The sequence below is a fragment of the Ornithorhynchus anatinus genome, chromosome 2, assembly GCF_004115215.2.
Source record: "Ornithorhynchus anatinus isolate Pmale09 chromosome 2, mOrnAna1.pri.v4, whole genome shotgun sequence".
Lineage (NCBI taxonomy): Eukaryota > Metazoa > Chordata > Mammalia > Monotremata > Ornithorhynchidae > Ornithorhynchus > Ornithorhynchus anatinus.
In genome coordinates, this window is record NC_041729.1 from 4,495,562 (window position 1) to 4,513,793 (window position 18,232).

General features: G+C 50.3%; 1 protein-coding gene across 1 annotated transcript in view; it reads right to left on the reverse strand.

The window, feature by feature from the left end:
- KSR2 (kinase suppressor of ras 2) overlaps nt 1-18,232 on the reverse strand; it is a 294,653-nt gene that overhangs the window by 14,192 nt on the left and 262,229 nt on the right. The window contains exons 16-17 of the mRNA XM_039911188.1: nt 9,630-9,726; nt 1,964-2,097 (exon numbers count right to left, since the gene is read on the reverse strand). Coding sequence (XP_039767122.1) covers nt 1,964-2,097; nt 9,630-9,726 — 231 coding nt within the window. The remainder of the gene's footprint in view (nt 1-1,963; nt 2,098-9,629; nt 9,727-18,232) is intronic.

The following is an 18,232-nucleotide window of genomic DNA, read 5'->3' on the forward strand; positions in this document are numbered from 1 at the left end:
ATTAGAAAGCAGAGTTCTCATCCACGCTTTGAAATGAGACAACAATCAGCCCCTGTAACTCTTCTCCATTTGAGGCCTGAATATTTTGAAAGAAATTTAAATAAAGGATGACAACTCTGCTGAAAAGTATTCGCTAAGCACTTCCTAGGTGCCAGGCACTGCATTAAGATACAAGCTAAGCGGGTCGGACGCAGTCCCGCGCAGGGCTCGCAGTCTTAAATCTTCATTTTACAGTTGAGGGAACGGAGGCCCAGAGAAGCGAGGTGATTTGCCCGAGGTCACGCAGCAGACGGGGGGAGGAGTCGGGATTGGAACCCAGGACCTTCTGGCTCCCGGGCCCATGGGTCATGCTGCTTTTCCGCTTCTTTCGAGAGCTTAGCACAGGGTACCTCGCACAGTCAGGGCTTAGTAAATATCCGTGATGGATTGATTGGCAGGTGACCATTTCAGAGAGGTGCCCCATCCATGGAAGCAGCGTGACTCGGTGGAAAGGGCCTGGGCTGTGGAGTCAGAGGTCATGGGTTCGACTCCCGGCTCTGCCACTCGTCAGCTGTGTGACTGTGGGCGAGTCACTTAACTTCTCTGGGCCTCAGTTCCCTCATCTGTAAAACGGGGATTAACTGTGAGCCTCAAGTGGGACGACCTGATGACCCTGTATCTACCCCAGCGCTTAGAACATGGCTCTGCACATAGTAAGCGCTTAACGAATACTAACATTATTATCATCAACGTCATTTCCATCTCTGGCATGACTCGCGTATGTCCATCTCTGTAGTTTATTTTTATTAATGTCTGTCTCCCCCACTAGACTGTAAACTTGTTGTGGGCAGGGACTGTGTCTGTTTACTTTTATACTGTAGTCTCCCAAGCGCTTAGTACAGCATATTCCCCAACACTAAGCACTCCATAAATGCGAGTGAAAGAATGACTGAAAGTGGAATTTGTTGCCTATGGGGTGCATCCTGAATTTACGTATTCCCTCGATTATCAATTAATCGTATTTCATTCATTCAGTCGTATTTATTGAGCGTTTACTGTGTGCAGAGCACTGGACTAAGCGCTTGGGAGAGCACAATATGACAGAATTAGCCGACTGGTTCCTTGCCCCAAAGGCATTCATAGTCTAGATGGGGAGACGGACATTAATATGAATAAAATCATCGTTTATTTTATTATCCCGTTGTCACATTTGCATTAGAGAAGCAGAATTGCCTAGTGGACAGATCCCGGACCCGGGAGTCCGAAGGACCTGGGTTCTAATCCTGATTCCTCCACCTGGCTGCTGTGTGACTGTGGGCAAGTCACTTCACTTCTCTGGGCCTCAGTCCCCTCATCTCTAAAATGGGGAGCTCCTTGAGGGACAGGGACCGTGTCCGACCCAATTAGCTTGTCTCTACCCAGCATTTAGAAAAGCACCTGGCATATCTGTTGCCGAATTGTACTTTCCAAGCGCTTAGTACAGTGCTCTGCCCACAGCAAGCGCTCAATAAATACGACCGAATGAATTGAACGAATGAATTTGGTTTAACAAACACCATTCAAAAAAAATAAGATGAGCACCCACGTCGGTGGATAGAGATTCCACGGATAAAGATGGGGTGTGGAGCTGTGATGTTTTCCTCTTCTCCCACTCCCCTCTGCGTCGTCCCGACTCGCTCCCTTTCTTCATCCCCCCCTCCCAGCTCCACACCACTTATGTCCCTATCCGTCATTTATTTATTTCTATACATGTCCGTCTCCCCCTCTAGACTGTAAGCTCGTTGTGGGCAGGGAAGGAGTCTATTATTCTACCGTGCTCTTTCGGGCGTTTAGTACAGCGCTCTGCACACAGTAAGCGCTCGATAAATACGACTGACCGACCGACTGGCTTCCCGCCTCTCCTCTCGTCCTCGGGGCGCCGCGGCTGTCCGGGGGTGCCCCCCCTCAATCCGCCGCAGAAAGTCACCGGGGACCCCCCTCTCACCTGCCGGCCTGCAGCACCCCCGAGATGCTGAAGAGACCGAAGTCCGTGATCACCACCTTTCCATTGTCATAGAAGACGTTTTTCGACTTGAGGTCTTTGTGGAGGATTCCCTTGGCGTGCAGATATCCCATGCCCTGGAGAAGCGAGGGAAGGAAACACAAAGAGAACCGGAAAAAGTTTAGGGTTTTGTGTCTTGGGGATGGAAAGTTGAAATTGTCTTCTAAGTGTTTTTTTATTTCAACGGTATTTGTTAAGCGCTTAGTATGCGAACACCGTTCTAAGAGATGGGTTAGGGCCAAGTGAATTAGGTCCCTGTCCCGCACGGGGCTCGCAGTCTCAGTTGGAGGAAGAACGGGTATTTAATCGTCATTTTAGAGTTGAGGGAACTGAGGCATGGAGAAGTGAAGTGATTTGCCCAAGGTTACAGAGCGGGCACGTGGCGGAGCCGGGATTAGAACCCAGATCGTCTGACTGCCAGGCCAGGGCTCTATTCACTAGGCAATACTGCTTCTGATGTGAGCTCGTTTTGGACAGGGAATGTCGCTGCTTATTGTTGGCGTGTACTTCCCCAAGCTCTCAGTACAGTGTTCTGCCTACAGTAAGCGCTTAATAGATACGACTGAATGAATGAATGACTAATTAAATGCCTCACATTAGCTCCTTCACCACGGACTAATTTTTTTTTTTTACGGTATCTGTCTCAGTTTCCTCATCTGTAAAACGGGCAGCCGACAACTGCTTTTATTGCGGTATTTGTTATACGCTTACTATATGCCAGACACCGTACTAAGCGACGGGGTAAATAGAAACTAAACAGGTTGGACAAGGGAAATAGAGCTCACGATCTTAATCCCTATTTTACAGATGAGGTCACCGAGACCCAGAGAAGTGAAGTGGCTTGCCCGAGGTCACAGAGCAGACTAGCGGCGGAGCCAGGATTAGAACCCAGGTCCTTCTGACTCCCAGGCCCGGGCTCTAGACGCTAGGCCACGCCGCTTCTCACGTCGGTTCTCCCTCCAACTTAGACCGTCATCCTCCGCAGCCGGGCCAGGGACCGTGTCTGATGTCGCGTCCACCTCAGCCCTCAGCCCAGTGCCCGGAGCATAGTAAGCGCCTCTCAAACACCGCGATCACCACCCCTCCCACCATCCGCGCGATCCCCCGCCCGGAAGCCATCTTGACGGAGGCCCTACCCGACCCATCTCTTCATCAGAAGAGATTAATAGGACAAACTGATTCATTCTCCAGCCACGCGTTCTCAAGAAACGGATGACTCTTTTTGTTCTCTGGCCCTTTCATCGTGAGTTGGACAGCCAGACGGGAGAGTCATAATTCAGAGCTCTCCGGGGACCGAGACACTTGGCGACAACGTTATCGCCCAAGTCGGTCCCGGACTGAAACGATTAGTCTGGAAAGAACAATGGGGGAGAAGGGACGGGATCGTTAAATCCCTCCTCGTCTCTTTCTGGACAATGAGGGTGCCGTGGGCATCTCGGCGACTTTGGCGAAACGCCGCAGGATGTGGAAAAGAAACTTAACTCCCACAGAGGAGTGAAGTGGCTTCTCCTCCTCCTCGGAGAAGCGGTGTGGCCAAATGGTTAGAGCTCGGGCCTGGGAGTCAGATGGACGCGGATTCTAATCCCGGCTCTTCCGCCTGTCTGCCGTGTGAACTCGGGCAAGCCACCTCACTTCTCTGTGCCCCGGTGATCTCATCTGTAAAATGGGGGATTAAGATCGCGAGCCCCATGGGGGACGGGGACTGTGCCCAACCTGAATATCTTGTATCTTCCCTGGCGCTTGAAACAGTGTCTGGCACATTGTGAGCGCTTAACAAATACCATTAAAAGGAACCCCAAAACCTACTGCCTGGTGTTTTTCTCTGTGACTTCCTTATTGTGTTCATGTCTGTCTCCCCCTCTGGATTCCTTGTAGGCAGGGAACGTGTCTTCCAACTCTGCTACATTCTACTCTCCCAGGTGCTTAGCCCAGTGCTCTGCACACAGTAAGCGCTCAATAAATACCATTGATTGATTGATCCCTCCACAATCATCGCCCCATCTGCCTCCTACCCTTCCTCTCCAAACTCCTTGAGCCGGCCGTCCACACCCGCTGCCTCAAATTCTTCTCCTCCAACTCTCTCCCGGACACCGTCCAATCTGGCTTCCGACTCCCTTGCTCTACCGAAACCTCCCTGTCAAAGGTGACCGATGAGCTCCTTCTCGCCAAATCCAACGGCTCCCACTCCACCCTAATTCTCCTCGATCTCTCAGCTGCCTTTGACACTGTGAACCACCTCCGTCTCTGGAAACGTTATCCAACCTTGGCCTCGCCGACCCCTGTCCTCTCCCGGGTCTCCTCATCTCCCTGGCGGTTCGTTCTCAGACCCCTTCGCGGGCTCTTCTCCCTCCCAACCCCTAACTGTGGGGGCCCCTCAAGGTTGAGTTCTCGGGTCCTCTTCTATTCTCTATCTACACTCACTGCTTTGGAGAACTCATTCGCTCCCACGGCTTCAACTACCACCTCTATACAGATGATACCCAAATCTCCATCTCCTCCCCGATCCCTCTCCCTCTCTGTAGGCTCGCATCTCCTACTGCCTTCAAGACATCTCTCCTTGGATGTCCTTCCGTCACCTCCAACTTAACACGTCCAAGGCAGAGCTCTTTACCTTCCCTCCCAAACCCCGCCCTCTCCCAGACCTTCCCGTCACTTTAGACGGCCCCACCATCCTTCCCGTCTCACAAGCCCGTAACCTTGGGGTTATCCTTGATTCCGCTCTCTCATTCAATCTGCATATCCAATCCGTCACCAAATCTTGCCGCTCTCACCTTCACAACATCGCTAAAATCCACCCTTTCCAAACCAAACCACTTCCACGTTAATACAATCTCTCATCCTATCCCGACTGGATGACTGCATCAGCCTCCTTTCTGACTTCTCAACCTCCTGCCCTCCCCAATTTAGTTCACACTTCACACCGCTGCCCCGATTATTTTTCTTCAGAAACGTTCGGGGCATGTCACTCCCCTCCTCAAAAATCTCCAGTGGTTGCCCATCAGCCTCCACAGCAAACAAAAACTTCTCACCGTTGGCTTTAAAGCCATCCAACACCTCGCCCGCTCCTTGCGTCACCTGGCTTCTCTCCTTCTCCAACCCAGCCCACACTCTTGGCTCCTCTGGTGCCGCTAACCGTCTCTCTGGGCCTCCATCACGCCCGTCTCGCTGCCGACCCCGGGCCACGCCCTCCCTCTGGCCTGGAACGCCCCCCCCTCCTCAAATCCACCAGACAATGACTCAAAGCCTTACCGAAGGCCCATCTCCTCCCAGAGGCCTTCCCAGACTAAGTCCCACTTTTCCTCATCTCCCACTCCCTTCTGCGTCACCCTGATTCGCTCCCTTTGCTCTTCCCCGCAGGACTTATGTCTGTGTCTGTCATTTTATTTATGTATATGGATGTCTGTTTACTTGTATTAATGTCTGTCTCCCCCAACCGAGACTGTGACCTCGTTGTGAGCAGGGACTGTCTCTATTTGTTGCCGAATTGTACTCTCCCAAGTGCTTAGTACAGTGCTCTGCACGCAGTAAGCGCCCAGTAAATATGATTGAGTGAATGAATGAATGAATGGTCATGGTGGGGATGTGGGCTCAGCACGGCTTACAATTGTTTTCCTTCCTTAAACTGGGAGCCCCATTCACGCCTTCATTCGAACGTACTTATTGAGAAGCAGCGTGGCTTAGTGGAAAGAGCCCGGGCTTGGGAGTCAGAGGTTGTAGTTTCTAATCCCGCCTCCGTCACTTATCAGCTGCATGACTTTGGACTTTAACTTCTCTGTGCCTCAGTTTCCTCATCTGTAAAATGGCGATTGAGACTGTGAGCCCCATGTGGGTCAACCTGATTACCTTGTATCTACTCCAGCGCTTAGAAAAAGTGCTCGGTACATAGTAAGCGCTTAACAAATATCATCATCATCATCATCATCATTATTATTACTGAGGGCTTACTTCATTCATTCAATAGTATTTATTGAACGCTTACTATGTGCAGAGCACTGGATTAAGTGCTTGGAATGTACAATTCAGCAACAGATAGAGACAATCCTTACAGTCTAATTGGTTACTTGTAGGACAGGACTCTGTCCCGCCTGATTATCTTTTAACTACCCCCAGCTCTTACTTCATTCATTACTAATGATAATTACAACATTGGTTAAGCGCTTACTTCATTCTTTATTAATAATAACTATGGTATTTGTTAAGCGCTTTCTATGTGCGAAGCACTTTATTACCTCCAGACTGAAAGGTCGCTGTGAGCAGGGCACGTGTCTGCAAACTCTGCTGTATTTTACTCTCCCAAGTGCTTAGTCCAGTGCTCTATCCACAGAAAGCGCTCAATAAATACCATCGATTGACTGATAGCACGGGGAGGAAGGAATTGAAGACCACCTGGAAGGCCACTGTTGAGTCCCTCCAGCCCGGAATTCCATGTCCAAAAAGGGCAATGTGTTGCTTAGAGGAAACGTGAGGGGAACCCCTCCTGGTCTTCCAGTCTACGGTATAGACTAGAGAATAATAATAATGATGATGATTATCGCAACAATAATAATGATTATGGCATTTGTTAAGTGCTTACTATATGCCAGGGACTTTACTAAGAGCTGGTGTGGATACAAGCAAATCGGGTTGGACGCGGTCCCTGTCCCACATGGGGTTCACAGTGTCCATCCCCATTTTACAGATGAGGGAACTGAGGCCTAGAACAGTGACATGATTACTCAAGGTCACACAGCAGACAAGAGGAGGAGCCCAGATTAGAACTCATGACCTGCTGACTTCTAGGCCTGTGCTCTATCCATTACACCATGACGCTTCTCTTGGCATTCGACACTTCTTACATCTCCCTCTCCGTCCCTATCTTTCCCCCCAGGAACCCACTATGGACTTAATAAAAATAATTATAATTCTGGTATTTGTTAAGCATTTACTCTGTGTCAGGCACTATACTAAGCACTGGGGTGGATACAAGCAGATCAGGTTGGACCCAGTCCCTGTCCTACGTGGGGCTCCAGTCTCCATCCCCATTTTACAGATGAGGTAACTGAGGCCCAGAGAAGTGAAGTGAATTGCCCAAGGCCACAGAGCAGACAAGTGGCCCAGCCGGGATTGGAATCCCAGTGCTCTGACTCCCAGGCCTGGGATCTAGCCACTAGGCTATGCTGCTTCCAAATTCATGGACTTCTCATCCACGGATTGATGGATCCACCTGCCCTCAAGATTGGCCAAATTCCATTTGACTGACCCCCACCCTGGGTGGTGAGAGGCTGGGGGTCGGGGGGAGTGTGGCCGGAATCACTCATTCAATCTTACTTCATTCAATCGTATTTATCGAGCCCTCACTGTGTGCAAAGCGCTGTTCTAAGCACTGGGGAGAGTATGCTATAAAACTATAACAATAGAACAGACACATTCCCTGCCCACAATAAGCTCACAGTGTAGAGTCAGTCAGTCAATCATATTTACTGAGCGCTTACTGGGTGCAGAGCACTGAACTGGGAAGGGTTCAAGCAGCATGGCCTAGTGGATAAAGCACGGGCCTGGGAGTCAGAGGACCTGGGTTCTAATCCCGGCTCCGCCACTTGTCTGCTGTGTGACCTTGGGCAAGTCACTTCACTTCTCTGGGCCTCAGTGACCTCATCTGCCAAATGGAGATTAAAGCTGTGAGCCCCATGCAGGTCAGGGACTGTGTCCAACCCAGTTAGCTTGTATCTGCCCCAGCACTTAGAACAGTGCTTGAGTAAGTGCTTAACAAATGCCATCATCATCATTATTATTAATATTATTATTCCAACAGAACAATATACAGACTTCCTGCCTCCAAGCAGTTCACGGACATGAGAGAGTTTACAGCTGGATCTTCTGACCGCCAGGTTCGGTCGGAGCCATTTTCTACACTTGTGGAGGGAGCTGGGTGTTTCATTCATTTATTCATTCATTCAATTGTATTCATCGTATTTATTGAGGCTTCCCTTCTGACTCCAGAAAATTCCCAATTCCACTGCCGTGCCTCTCTCCCAAGCACATCTGCAAAGAACTAGTTGAAAACGTGTTCTTCCCTTCCAAGGCAAACCGGTCGCTCAATCGATCCTATTTATAGAGCGCCTATTATGTGCAGAGCACTGTCCTAGGCGCTGGAACGAGGGCAATGCCACAGAATGGGCAGACACATCCCCTGCCCATACCGAGCTGTCTAGAGGGGGAGACAGGACATTAATATGAATAACACGGAGCCAGAGTAAACGATGAATGAATGCAGGGAACATTTGGTAGGGAGGGGTGCTCTTGTCTAAAGACAATATATTTGATCATTAGAAAAGCACTGGGAATGAATGAAAATCACCGAATGGCCAGCAGATTAACGACGGCGAAAGAGGAGCTCGAGGCCGGGTGGAGACCTTAAGCGGTACGTCAGGATTGAAGGAAGGATACGTCCGGATGCTATCCCGTCGGAGGACCTCACCGTCGGCTTTCAAGCCGTCAATCCCCTCGCCCCCTCCTACCTCACCTCGCTCCTCTCCTACTCCCACCCTGCGCTCACACTTCGCTCCTCTAATGCCAACCCACTCACCGTCCCTTCATCTCGTCTATCTCCCCGCCGACCTCTCGCCCACGTCCCGCCACTGGCCTGGAACGCTCTCCCTCTCTGTATCCGAGAGTGGCTCTCCCAAACCTTCAAAGCCTTACCGAAGGCATTCATTCATTCATTCAATCGTATTTATTGAGCGCTTACTGTGTGCAGAGCGCTGTACTAAGTGGCACATCTCCTCCAGGAGGCCTCCTGTGACTAAGCCTTCGTTTCCTATTCCCTCTCCCTCCTACATCACCCTGATTTTCTCCCCTTATTCACCCTACTCCTCAGCCCCACAGCACTTGTATACAGACATATATCTGTAATTTATTTATTTCTATTAATGCCTGTCTCCCCCTCTAGACTGTAAGCTCGCTGTGGGCAGGGAATGTGAATGTGTCTCTTTATTGTTGTACTGTACTCTCCCAAGCAGTGTTCGGCACACAGTAAGTGCTCAAAAAATTCTATTTATCTTGATGATATCGATGACAGACTGCTTGCTTTGTTTTGTCTTGTCTGTCTCTCCCTCTCAGACTGTAGCCCGTCACGCCCGTCGCGCCCTTCGCTGGGCAGAGATTGCCTCTATCTGTTGCCGAATTGTCCATTCCAAGCGCTCGGTACAGTGTTCTGCACAAAGTAAGTGCTCAGTAAATGCGACTGAATGAATGAATACGACGGAATGAATTCCCTGTCCACAACGAGCTTTGTGATGATACAAGCGCTTTAGAGAATCAAGACATTGGCATAAGGAGATCTAACGAGTAGACCCCCACCATTTGTTGTTGTGTTACACTCTTCCAAGCGCTTAGTACAGTGTTTTACACACAGTAAGCTCTCAATAAATACGAATGAATGAATGGGCAAGGGGTGAGGAGAGGGTGTGTATTTAAAGTAAATTTCTTTGTCTTCACAGCCTCGTTTCTTTTAGGTCCAACTGAATGTATTTCATCCCTGCCTGGGCTTGTGGCCTTGGGTGAGGGGGATGGTCTGGGGTGAGGGATTATTTAGGCGTGGGGCAGGAAGGGGGTGGATGCCCTGATGTACCTTGACAATCTCCTGAGCGATCTGCCGCGTCTTGTTGACGTCCAGGACGATCTTCGCATCCCTCACCACGGAGAAGAGGGTCCTTCCTTTACACAGGCTGCAAAACAAGAGGGCGACAGGTGATTAGGGTATTTGCTACGCGCTTACTCCGTGCCAGGCCCCGGACTACGCGGCAGGGTGGATACGAGGTAATGAGGTTGGACACGGTCCCTGTCCCCCTGGGGCACACGGTCTTCATCCCCATTTTACAGATGAGAGAACTGAGGCCCAGAGAAGGGAAGTGACTTAAAAATGATAGTGATAATAGGGTATTTGTTAAGCGCTTACTATGTGCCAGGCGCTGGGGTGGTTATGAGCAAATCAGGCTGGGCACAGTCCCTGATCCTCGAGGGACTCATCGTCTCAATCCCCATTTTGCAGATGAGATAACTGAGGCCCAGACAAATGAAGTGACTTACCCAGGGCCACACATCACACAGGTGGCAGAGCCGGGATGAGAACCCATGACCTTTTCGGACTCCCAGGCCTGTGCTCTATCCACTAAGGTGCCCAAGGACACACAGCAGACACGTGGCAGAGTCAGGATTAGAACCCTGGTCCTCCGACTCCCGGGCCCACGCTTTTCCGCTTTACGTCAGAGACGAGAGACACAGTCCGGAGCCCCGGCCGCTCAGGACACCGGAGAATCGATCAATCGATCGACGGTATTTATCGAGCTCTTATTATGTGCGGAGCACTGTACTAAACGCTTGAGAGAGGACAACAGAGCAGAATCAGCGCACACGCTCCCTGGAGAAGCACGGATGATGTTGAAAATAGAGAGAGGGTTGGCTTCCCGTCGAATCTGCAAAGCTGCAGTCCCAGCCCTGACAACCAGCAATCAATGGTATCTATTGAGCGCTTACTGTGTGCAGAGCACTGTACTGAGCGCTTGAGACAGTACAATTTTACACAGTTGGAAGACACGTTCTCTGACCGCAACGAGGTGGATTGAAGTGGGTTTCAGCTTTTCTCTCTACTTAGTTCAGCGCTTACCATGTGCCAGACTCCGTACTAAGCGCTGAAGTCACTACCAGATAATCAGGTTGGACACGGTCGGGGTCCTTTGTGGGGCGCCCCACCTTAATTCCCATTTTTCAGATGAGGTAACCGAGGGACAGAGAATTCATTCATTCAATAGTATTTACTGAGCGCTTACTATGTGCAGAGCACTGGACTAAGCGCTTGGAATGGACAAATCGGTAACAGAGACAGTCCCTGCCCTTTGACGGGTTTACGGTCTAATCGGGGGAGACGGACGGACGAGAACGATGGCGATAAATAGAGTCGAGGGGAAGAACGTCTCATTAAAACAATGGCAAATAAATAGAATCAGGGTGATGTACATCTCATTAAACAAAATAAATAGGGTGATGAAGATATATACGGTCGAGCGGACGGGTACGGTGCCGAGGGGATGGGACGGGAGAGGGGGAGGAGGAGAGGGAAAGGGGGGAGAAGAGGGTTTAGCTGCGGAGAGGTGAAGGGGGGGTAGAGGGAGCAGAGGGAAAAGGGGAGCTCAGTCTGGGAAGGCCTCCTGGAGGAGGTGAGCTTTAAGTAGGGTTTCGAACAGGGGAAGAGAGCGAGTTTGGCGGAGGCGAGGAGGGAGGGCGTTCCGGGACAACGGGAGGAAGGGGGCCGGGGGTCGACGGCGGGACGGGCGAGAACGGGGGACGGCGAGGAGGCGGGCGGCGGAGGAGCGGAGCGTGCGGGGTGGGCGGTGGAAAGAGAGAAGGGAAGGGGCGAGGTGATGGACGGCCTCGAAGCCTAGAGTGAGAAGTTTTTGTTTCGTGCGGAGGTCGACGGGCAACCACCGGAAGTTTTTAAGAAGGGGAGTGACAGGCCCAGAGCCTTTCTGCAGGAAGATGAGCCGGGCAGCGGAGTGAAGAACAGACTGGAGCGGGGAGTGACTTGTCCAAGATCCTTCGGGTGGCGGAGCCGGAATTAGAACCCAGGTCCTTCTGACTCTCAGGTCCGCGTTCTACTCCCTAGGCACACTGCTGCCAGTCCAAGCCAGCGACTGGTAAGCTTGAGACGGCTCCCCAATAGCAGCTGATGAAGGGGGGAGGGAGCCAGGACACACTGCCAATTAAAATCACAGTTGACGCTGGAATTTTAAGGAGCCAGACGTGGGTGGATTTTGCCTTTAATTCTCTCCGAGCACTCATCTCTTTTTTGAACATCCACCTACGCTCATTATCGGCAAGAACTGGGAAAATACCTGACCTCCGGAAGCAAGCCGGCAAAACCACCACGCCGGCTTCGAGTTTCACAGCTGTCAAATCGATCACGTTCAGCAAGTTAGCGGCTCGAATCTTGCAGATCTCAGCTGCCTCTCCGCATGTCCCCCCGACCCCCGGGACCCTGTCCACCATTTCCTGAAGCAGCGTGGCTCAGTGGAAAGAGTCCGGACTTGGGAGTCGGAAGTCATGGGTACGAATCCCGGCTCTGCCACCTGTCAGCTGCGTGACTGTGGGTGAGTCACTTCACTTCTCTGAGCCTCAGTGACCTCATCTGTAAAATGGGGATTAACTGTGAGCCTGATGTGGGACGACCTGATTACCCTATATCTCCCCCAGCGCTTAGAACAGTGCTGTACACATAGTAAGCGCTTAACAAGGGCAGGGACTGTCTCTATCTGTTGCCGATTTGTACATTCCAAGCGCTTAGTACAGTGTTCTGCACATAGTAAGCACTCAATAAATACTATTGAATGAACAAATACCAAGATTATTATTATTATTTCCTCCCTTTTCTAGATTTATTCATTCCATCAATCGCATTTATTGAGCTCTTCCTTCATTCATTCAATGGTATTTAGTGAGCACTTACCGTGTGCAGAGCACTGTACTAAGTGCTTGGAAAGTACAATGCAGCAATAAAGAGAGACAATCCCCACCCACAACGGGCTTAGAGTCTAAAGGGGGGAGACGGACATCAAAACAAGGCAGCAATATAAATAAGTAGAATTATAGGTATTTATATATATATATATATATATACATAAGTGTGGGGGGCAGGGGAAGAGGGAAGGGCAAAGGGAATGAGTCAGGGTGATATTGAAGGGAGGGGGAGATGAGGAAAAGGGGGCTTAGTCTGGGAAGGCCTCTTGGAGGAGGTGGGCCTTCAGTATGGCTTTGAAGGGGGGAAGAGTCATTGTCTGCGGGATTTGAGGAGGGAGGGCGTTCCAGGCCAGAGGTAAGACGTGGGCCGGGGGGCAACAGTGGGAGAGACGAGATGGAGGCCCAGTGAGAAGGTCAGCATCAGAGGAGCGGAGCGTGCGAGCTGGGATGGAGAAGGAGAGAAGGGAGGTGAGGGAAGAAGGGGCAAGGAGATGGACGGCTTTAAAGGCAAATAGTGAGGAGTTTTGTTTGATACGGAGGTGGATAGGCAACCACTGGAGATTTTTGAGGAGGGGGGGTGACATGCCCTGACCGTTTCTGGAGCGAAGTATGGACTGAAGTGGGGAGAGGCAGGAGATTGGGAGGTCAGAAAGGAGGCTGATGCAGTCATCCAGTCGGGATAGGATGAGAGATTATATAACGTGGAAGTGGTTTGGATGAAGAGGAAAGGGCGGATTTTAGCAATGTTGTGAAGGTGAGACCGACAAGATTTGGTGACGGAGTGGATATGTGATAGAGAGTGGATTACCTTGTATTCACCCCAGCGCTTAGAACGGTGCTTGGCACATAGTAAGCGCTTAACAGATACCAGCATTACTGTTATTACATGTGCGGTGAATGAAAGAGCGGAGTCAAGGATGACACCAAAAGTGAAGGGACGGTGAGACGGGAAAGACGGTTGTGCCGCCGACAGGGATGGGAAAGTTCAGGAGAGGACAACGTTTGGGAGGGAAGATAAGGAGCTCTGTCTTGGACATGTCAGGTTTGAGGTGGCGGGAGGACATCCAAGTAGAGATGTCCTGAATTCAGGAGGAGAAGTGAGCCTGGAGGGAGGGAGAACAGGGGAGGAGAAATAGATTTGGGTGTCATCCACATGGAGATGATAGTTGAAGCCGTGGGAGTGACTGTGTCTTCCAAGGGAATGAGTGAAGATGGAGAATTGAAGGGGGACCAAGGACTTAACCTTGAGGGACCCTTACGGTGAGGGGCTGGGAGGCAGAGGAGGAGCCCATAAAAGAGACTGAGAATGAACGGCCAGAGAGATAAGAGGAGAACCAGGAGATGACGGAGTCAGTGAAGTTTGGATGACATATTGAGGAGACGGGGATGGTCCACAGTCCAAGGCAGCTGAGAGGTGGAGGAGGATTAGGATGGAATAGGAGCTGTTGGATTTGGAGGTCACTGGTGACCTTCAAGAGGGCGGTTTCAGGAATATGAAGGGGATGGAAGCCAGATTGGAGGGGCTCCCGGAGAGAGTTGGAGGAGAGGAAATGGATGCGGCGAGTTTAGACGACTCGCTCAAGGAGTTTGGAGAGGAAGGGTAGGAGGGAGATGGAGCGATAACTGAAGGGGACTGTGGGGTCAAGGGAGGGTTTTTTTTAGGAATGGGGGAGACGTGGGCATGTTTGAAGGCAGTGGGGAAGAAGCCATTGGATAGCGAGCCGTTGAAGATGGTAGTTAAGGAGGGAAGGAGGGAGGGGGTGAGAGTTTTTATAAGGTGCGGAGGAATGGGGTCCGATGCGATTGTGAAGGGGGCGGCACTTGAGAGGAGGTAGGAGATCGCCTCTGGGAAAACTGCTGGAAAGGATGGGAAAGTTGTAAAGGGGGGCCGAGAGGAGGGGGCATTTTGGGGAGTTGACACCTGATGGGGTTAATTTTCTTAATGAAGTAGATGGCCAGATCGTTGGGGGCGAGGGATGGAGGAGGAGAGGGACAGGGGGCCTGAGGAGGGAGTTAAATGTCTGGAACAACTGGCGAGGGTGATGGGCATAGGTCTCAACAAGGGAAGAGAAATAGTTTTGCTTACTGTGTGCAGAGCACTGTACTAAGCGTTTGGGAGAGGACGATACAATGATAAACTGACACATTCCCTGCCCACGATGAGCTTATAGTCTAGAGTCGGGGAGACCGTGAGCCCATCACTGGGCAGGGATTGTCTCTGTTGCCGAAATGTACATTCCAAGCGCTTAGTACAGTGCTCTGCACATAGTAAGCGCTCAATAAATACTATTGAATGAATGAGACCCGACATTAATGAAGGCCCATCTCCTCCAAGAAGCCTTCCCAGACTAAGCCCCACTTTTCCTTGTCTCCCACTCCCTTCTGTTTCCCCTGACTTGCTCCCTCTCCCTGCCCCACAGCACATAAATATATTTATATATAGCGACTGTGAGTTCATTCTGGACAGGGAATGTCACTGTTTATTGTTGAATGTACTATCCCAAAGAGTTTAATACAGTACAGTAAATGCTTAATAAATACTATTAAATGCATGAATGAGTACAGTCTAGAGGGTTGCTTTCATCAACCAAAAAGTCACCGTGTTGTACCATCTGGGGTACAAGAAGAGAAGTTTCAGGATTCTAGATCTGAGATCCAGGTAAAGGCAGTACTCTCTTCTTCTGTCTCAAATTTAGGCACAGTCAGGTTGTCCCAAAGGATTTCTGATTCATTTCTAATTTTTAATGGTAATTGTTCAGCGCTTACTATGCGTCAGGCACTGTCCCAAGTGCTCCGGGAGATACAACCTAATCAGGTTGGACACGATCCCTGTCCCCCAGGGGGCTCATGTCTTAATCTTCATTTTACAGATGAGGAAACTGATGCAGAAAGGAAGTGAAATGACTTGTCTAAGGTCATCCAGCGGACGAGAAGTGGAGCCGGCACTAGAACCCAGATCCTAATCCTAGGCCCGGGGTCTATCTGCTGGACCATATTGCTTTTTGATTTCTGACTATATCTATCCTGCTTGTCTTACACTGCCTACAGTGCTGAGCATGGTGCTCGGCATGGACCATTATTATTATTACTAATAATAATGATAATTTCATTTTTCTGATTCTGAGCAAGGTACGTATCTACCAACTCTGTTGTAACATAGTCTCCCAAGCGCTCAGGACAGTGTTCCGCACATAATAAGTGCCCAATAAATACCACTGACTGACCGATCGACTCCACAGGCCCTCGCCGTCTCCCACTCATTGTCCTCGCCTCCAAATCTCCAAACCGACCTCACTGCTCTCGCCACTTTTCCCGTTCCCCTTTCGGCAAATCCATCGCATCCGAAGCGACGATCTGCCCAACGTATCCAATTATGGCTCCGGACCACCCCTCGGCCCCCCGACCCCATCCGACTTGTTTGTGCATCCACCCGCTCGGATATTAAACCTGAGGATCTCAGCTTCATAATCAAAAAACGCCGCGTTCACTTTATATCAACGGAAAACGCCAGAAAAACGAGCGGAGAGAGAAAAAGAGAAAACCAGGGCTCGTCCGAGCGTGACGGGGAATGAAGGGTTATGGAGAAGCGGGTTCACGGAGGAGCGACAGGAAAGTGACAGAGACGAAACGGTCCTCAAAATATGCAAAGTAGCGTCGGCATCAGCTGAATCGTTTCTCCTGAGACGCACCTTTCCCCTCCGCCTCCCCTGTCGAATGACGTGGATTCTTCAAAACGGGACCGAAAAGAATGAAATCAAATGACGCGCTGGACTTTGATATTGACTCTTCGCCCCCGGGAGCAGCCGGATGGAATTGAATAATTCCATCCGAAAGAAATTAACTAACTTTTGGCCACCCCCAAAGTACTCCCGGGGCATTCAGAGTTCCGGTTAGGCTACTCCTGGCGGAGTGGGGTGATCGTCGCAGGCCGGGGGAATCAAGTCTGGCCGGTTCTGACATCCCAGAAGACGGAGGTACAAGGCCGAACAGGTGTTCCGGCCGGTATCCCCCAAATTTCAGCCTGCGGACGGACGGCTCGCTGAGGTGCGAGGGGGAAGGTAGTGAGAGAGCATCACTGAGGAAGCGGCGCGGCCTAGTGGATAGCGCAAGGGCTTGGGAGTCAGAAGGACCTGGGTTCTAATCCTGACTCCACCACTTGTCTGCTAGGTGACCTCGGGCAAGTAGCTTCCTGTCTCTGGACCTCAGTTTTCTCAACTGTAGAAAGGGGAATAACAATAATAATAAAAATGGGTTTGTTCAGCGCTCACTATGTGCCAGGCACTATACTAAGCGCTGGGATGGATACAAGCATATTGAGTTGGACACATTCCCCGTCCCAGGCGGGACTCACAGTTTCAATCCCCATTTTACAGATGAAGTAACTGGAGAACGGAGAAGTGAAGCGACTCGCCCAAGGTCACGACAGCAGACAAGTGGCGGAGCCGGGATTAGAACCCATGACCTTCTGACTCCCAGGCTCGTTCTCAATCCACTACACCACGCTGCTTCTCTAAGACCGTGAGCCCCATGTGGGACAGGGACTGTGTCCAACCTGATTAAGCCCCAGCGCTTGACACATAGTAAGCATTCATTCATTCATTCAATAGTATTTATTCATTCATTCAATAGTATTTATTGAGCGCTTACTATGTGCAGAACACTGTACTAAGCGCTTGGGATGAACAAGTCGGCAACAGATAGAGACAGCCCCTGCCGTTTGATGGGCTTACGGTCTAATCAGGGGAGACAGACAAGAACTAAGCACTTGATAATAATAATACTAATGATGGCATTCGTTAAGCACTTACTAGGTGCCAAGCACTGTTCTAAGCACTGGGGTAGATACAAGGTAATCATGTCGTCCCACGTGGGCCTCACAGGCTTCAACCCCATTTTACAGATGAGGTCACTGAGGCCCAGAGAAGTTGTCACACAGCTGATAGGTGGCAGAGGCAGAATAAGAACCCACAACCTCTGACTCCCAAGCCCGTGATCTGTCCACTAAGCCACGCTGCTTAACAAATACCATCAATCATTCAATCGTATTTATTAAGCGCTTACTGTGTGCAGAGCTCTGTACTAAGTGCCTCATTATTCTTCTTACTGAGGGTTTAAGACACCCTGCTAGGATTGCAAGCTTCTGGCAATCACCCTTCCCACACTCAGCCCCTCAGCAATTGGGTGCATATATATATATATATATATATATTTTTTTTTTGATGGTATTTAAGAGCTTACTCGGCATCAAACACTGTCCTAAGCGCTGCGGAAGGCACAAGGGAATTAGGTTGGACGCAATCCCTGTCCCACATGGGACTCAATAAGTAGGAGGGAGAACAGGGATTGAGTCCCCATTTTAATCCCCCTGTAATAATAATAATAATAACAATAATGAAACTGTCATGACACAATCACTGCCCACAAGGACCTTTCAGTCTAGACTGGACGACGGTAGAGAGAGAAGGCAGAGAAAACGGGCAGATCCTGCTGCTTTTAAGGATGAAAGTCAGTCGGTCAATCGAATTTATTGAGCGCTTACTGTGGGTACAGCACTGTACTAAGCGCTTGGGAGAGAATATCTATAAAAATATAACAGACGCATTCACTGCCCACAGTGAGCTTACAGTCTAGAGGGGGAGACAGATGTTAATAGAAATAAATTATGAATATGGAAATAAGTGGCGTGGGGCTGGGAGGGGGGCGATGAAGAAAGGGAGCGAG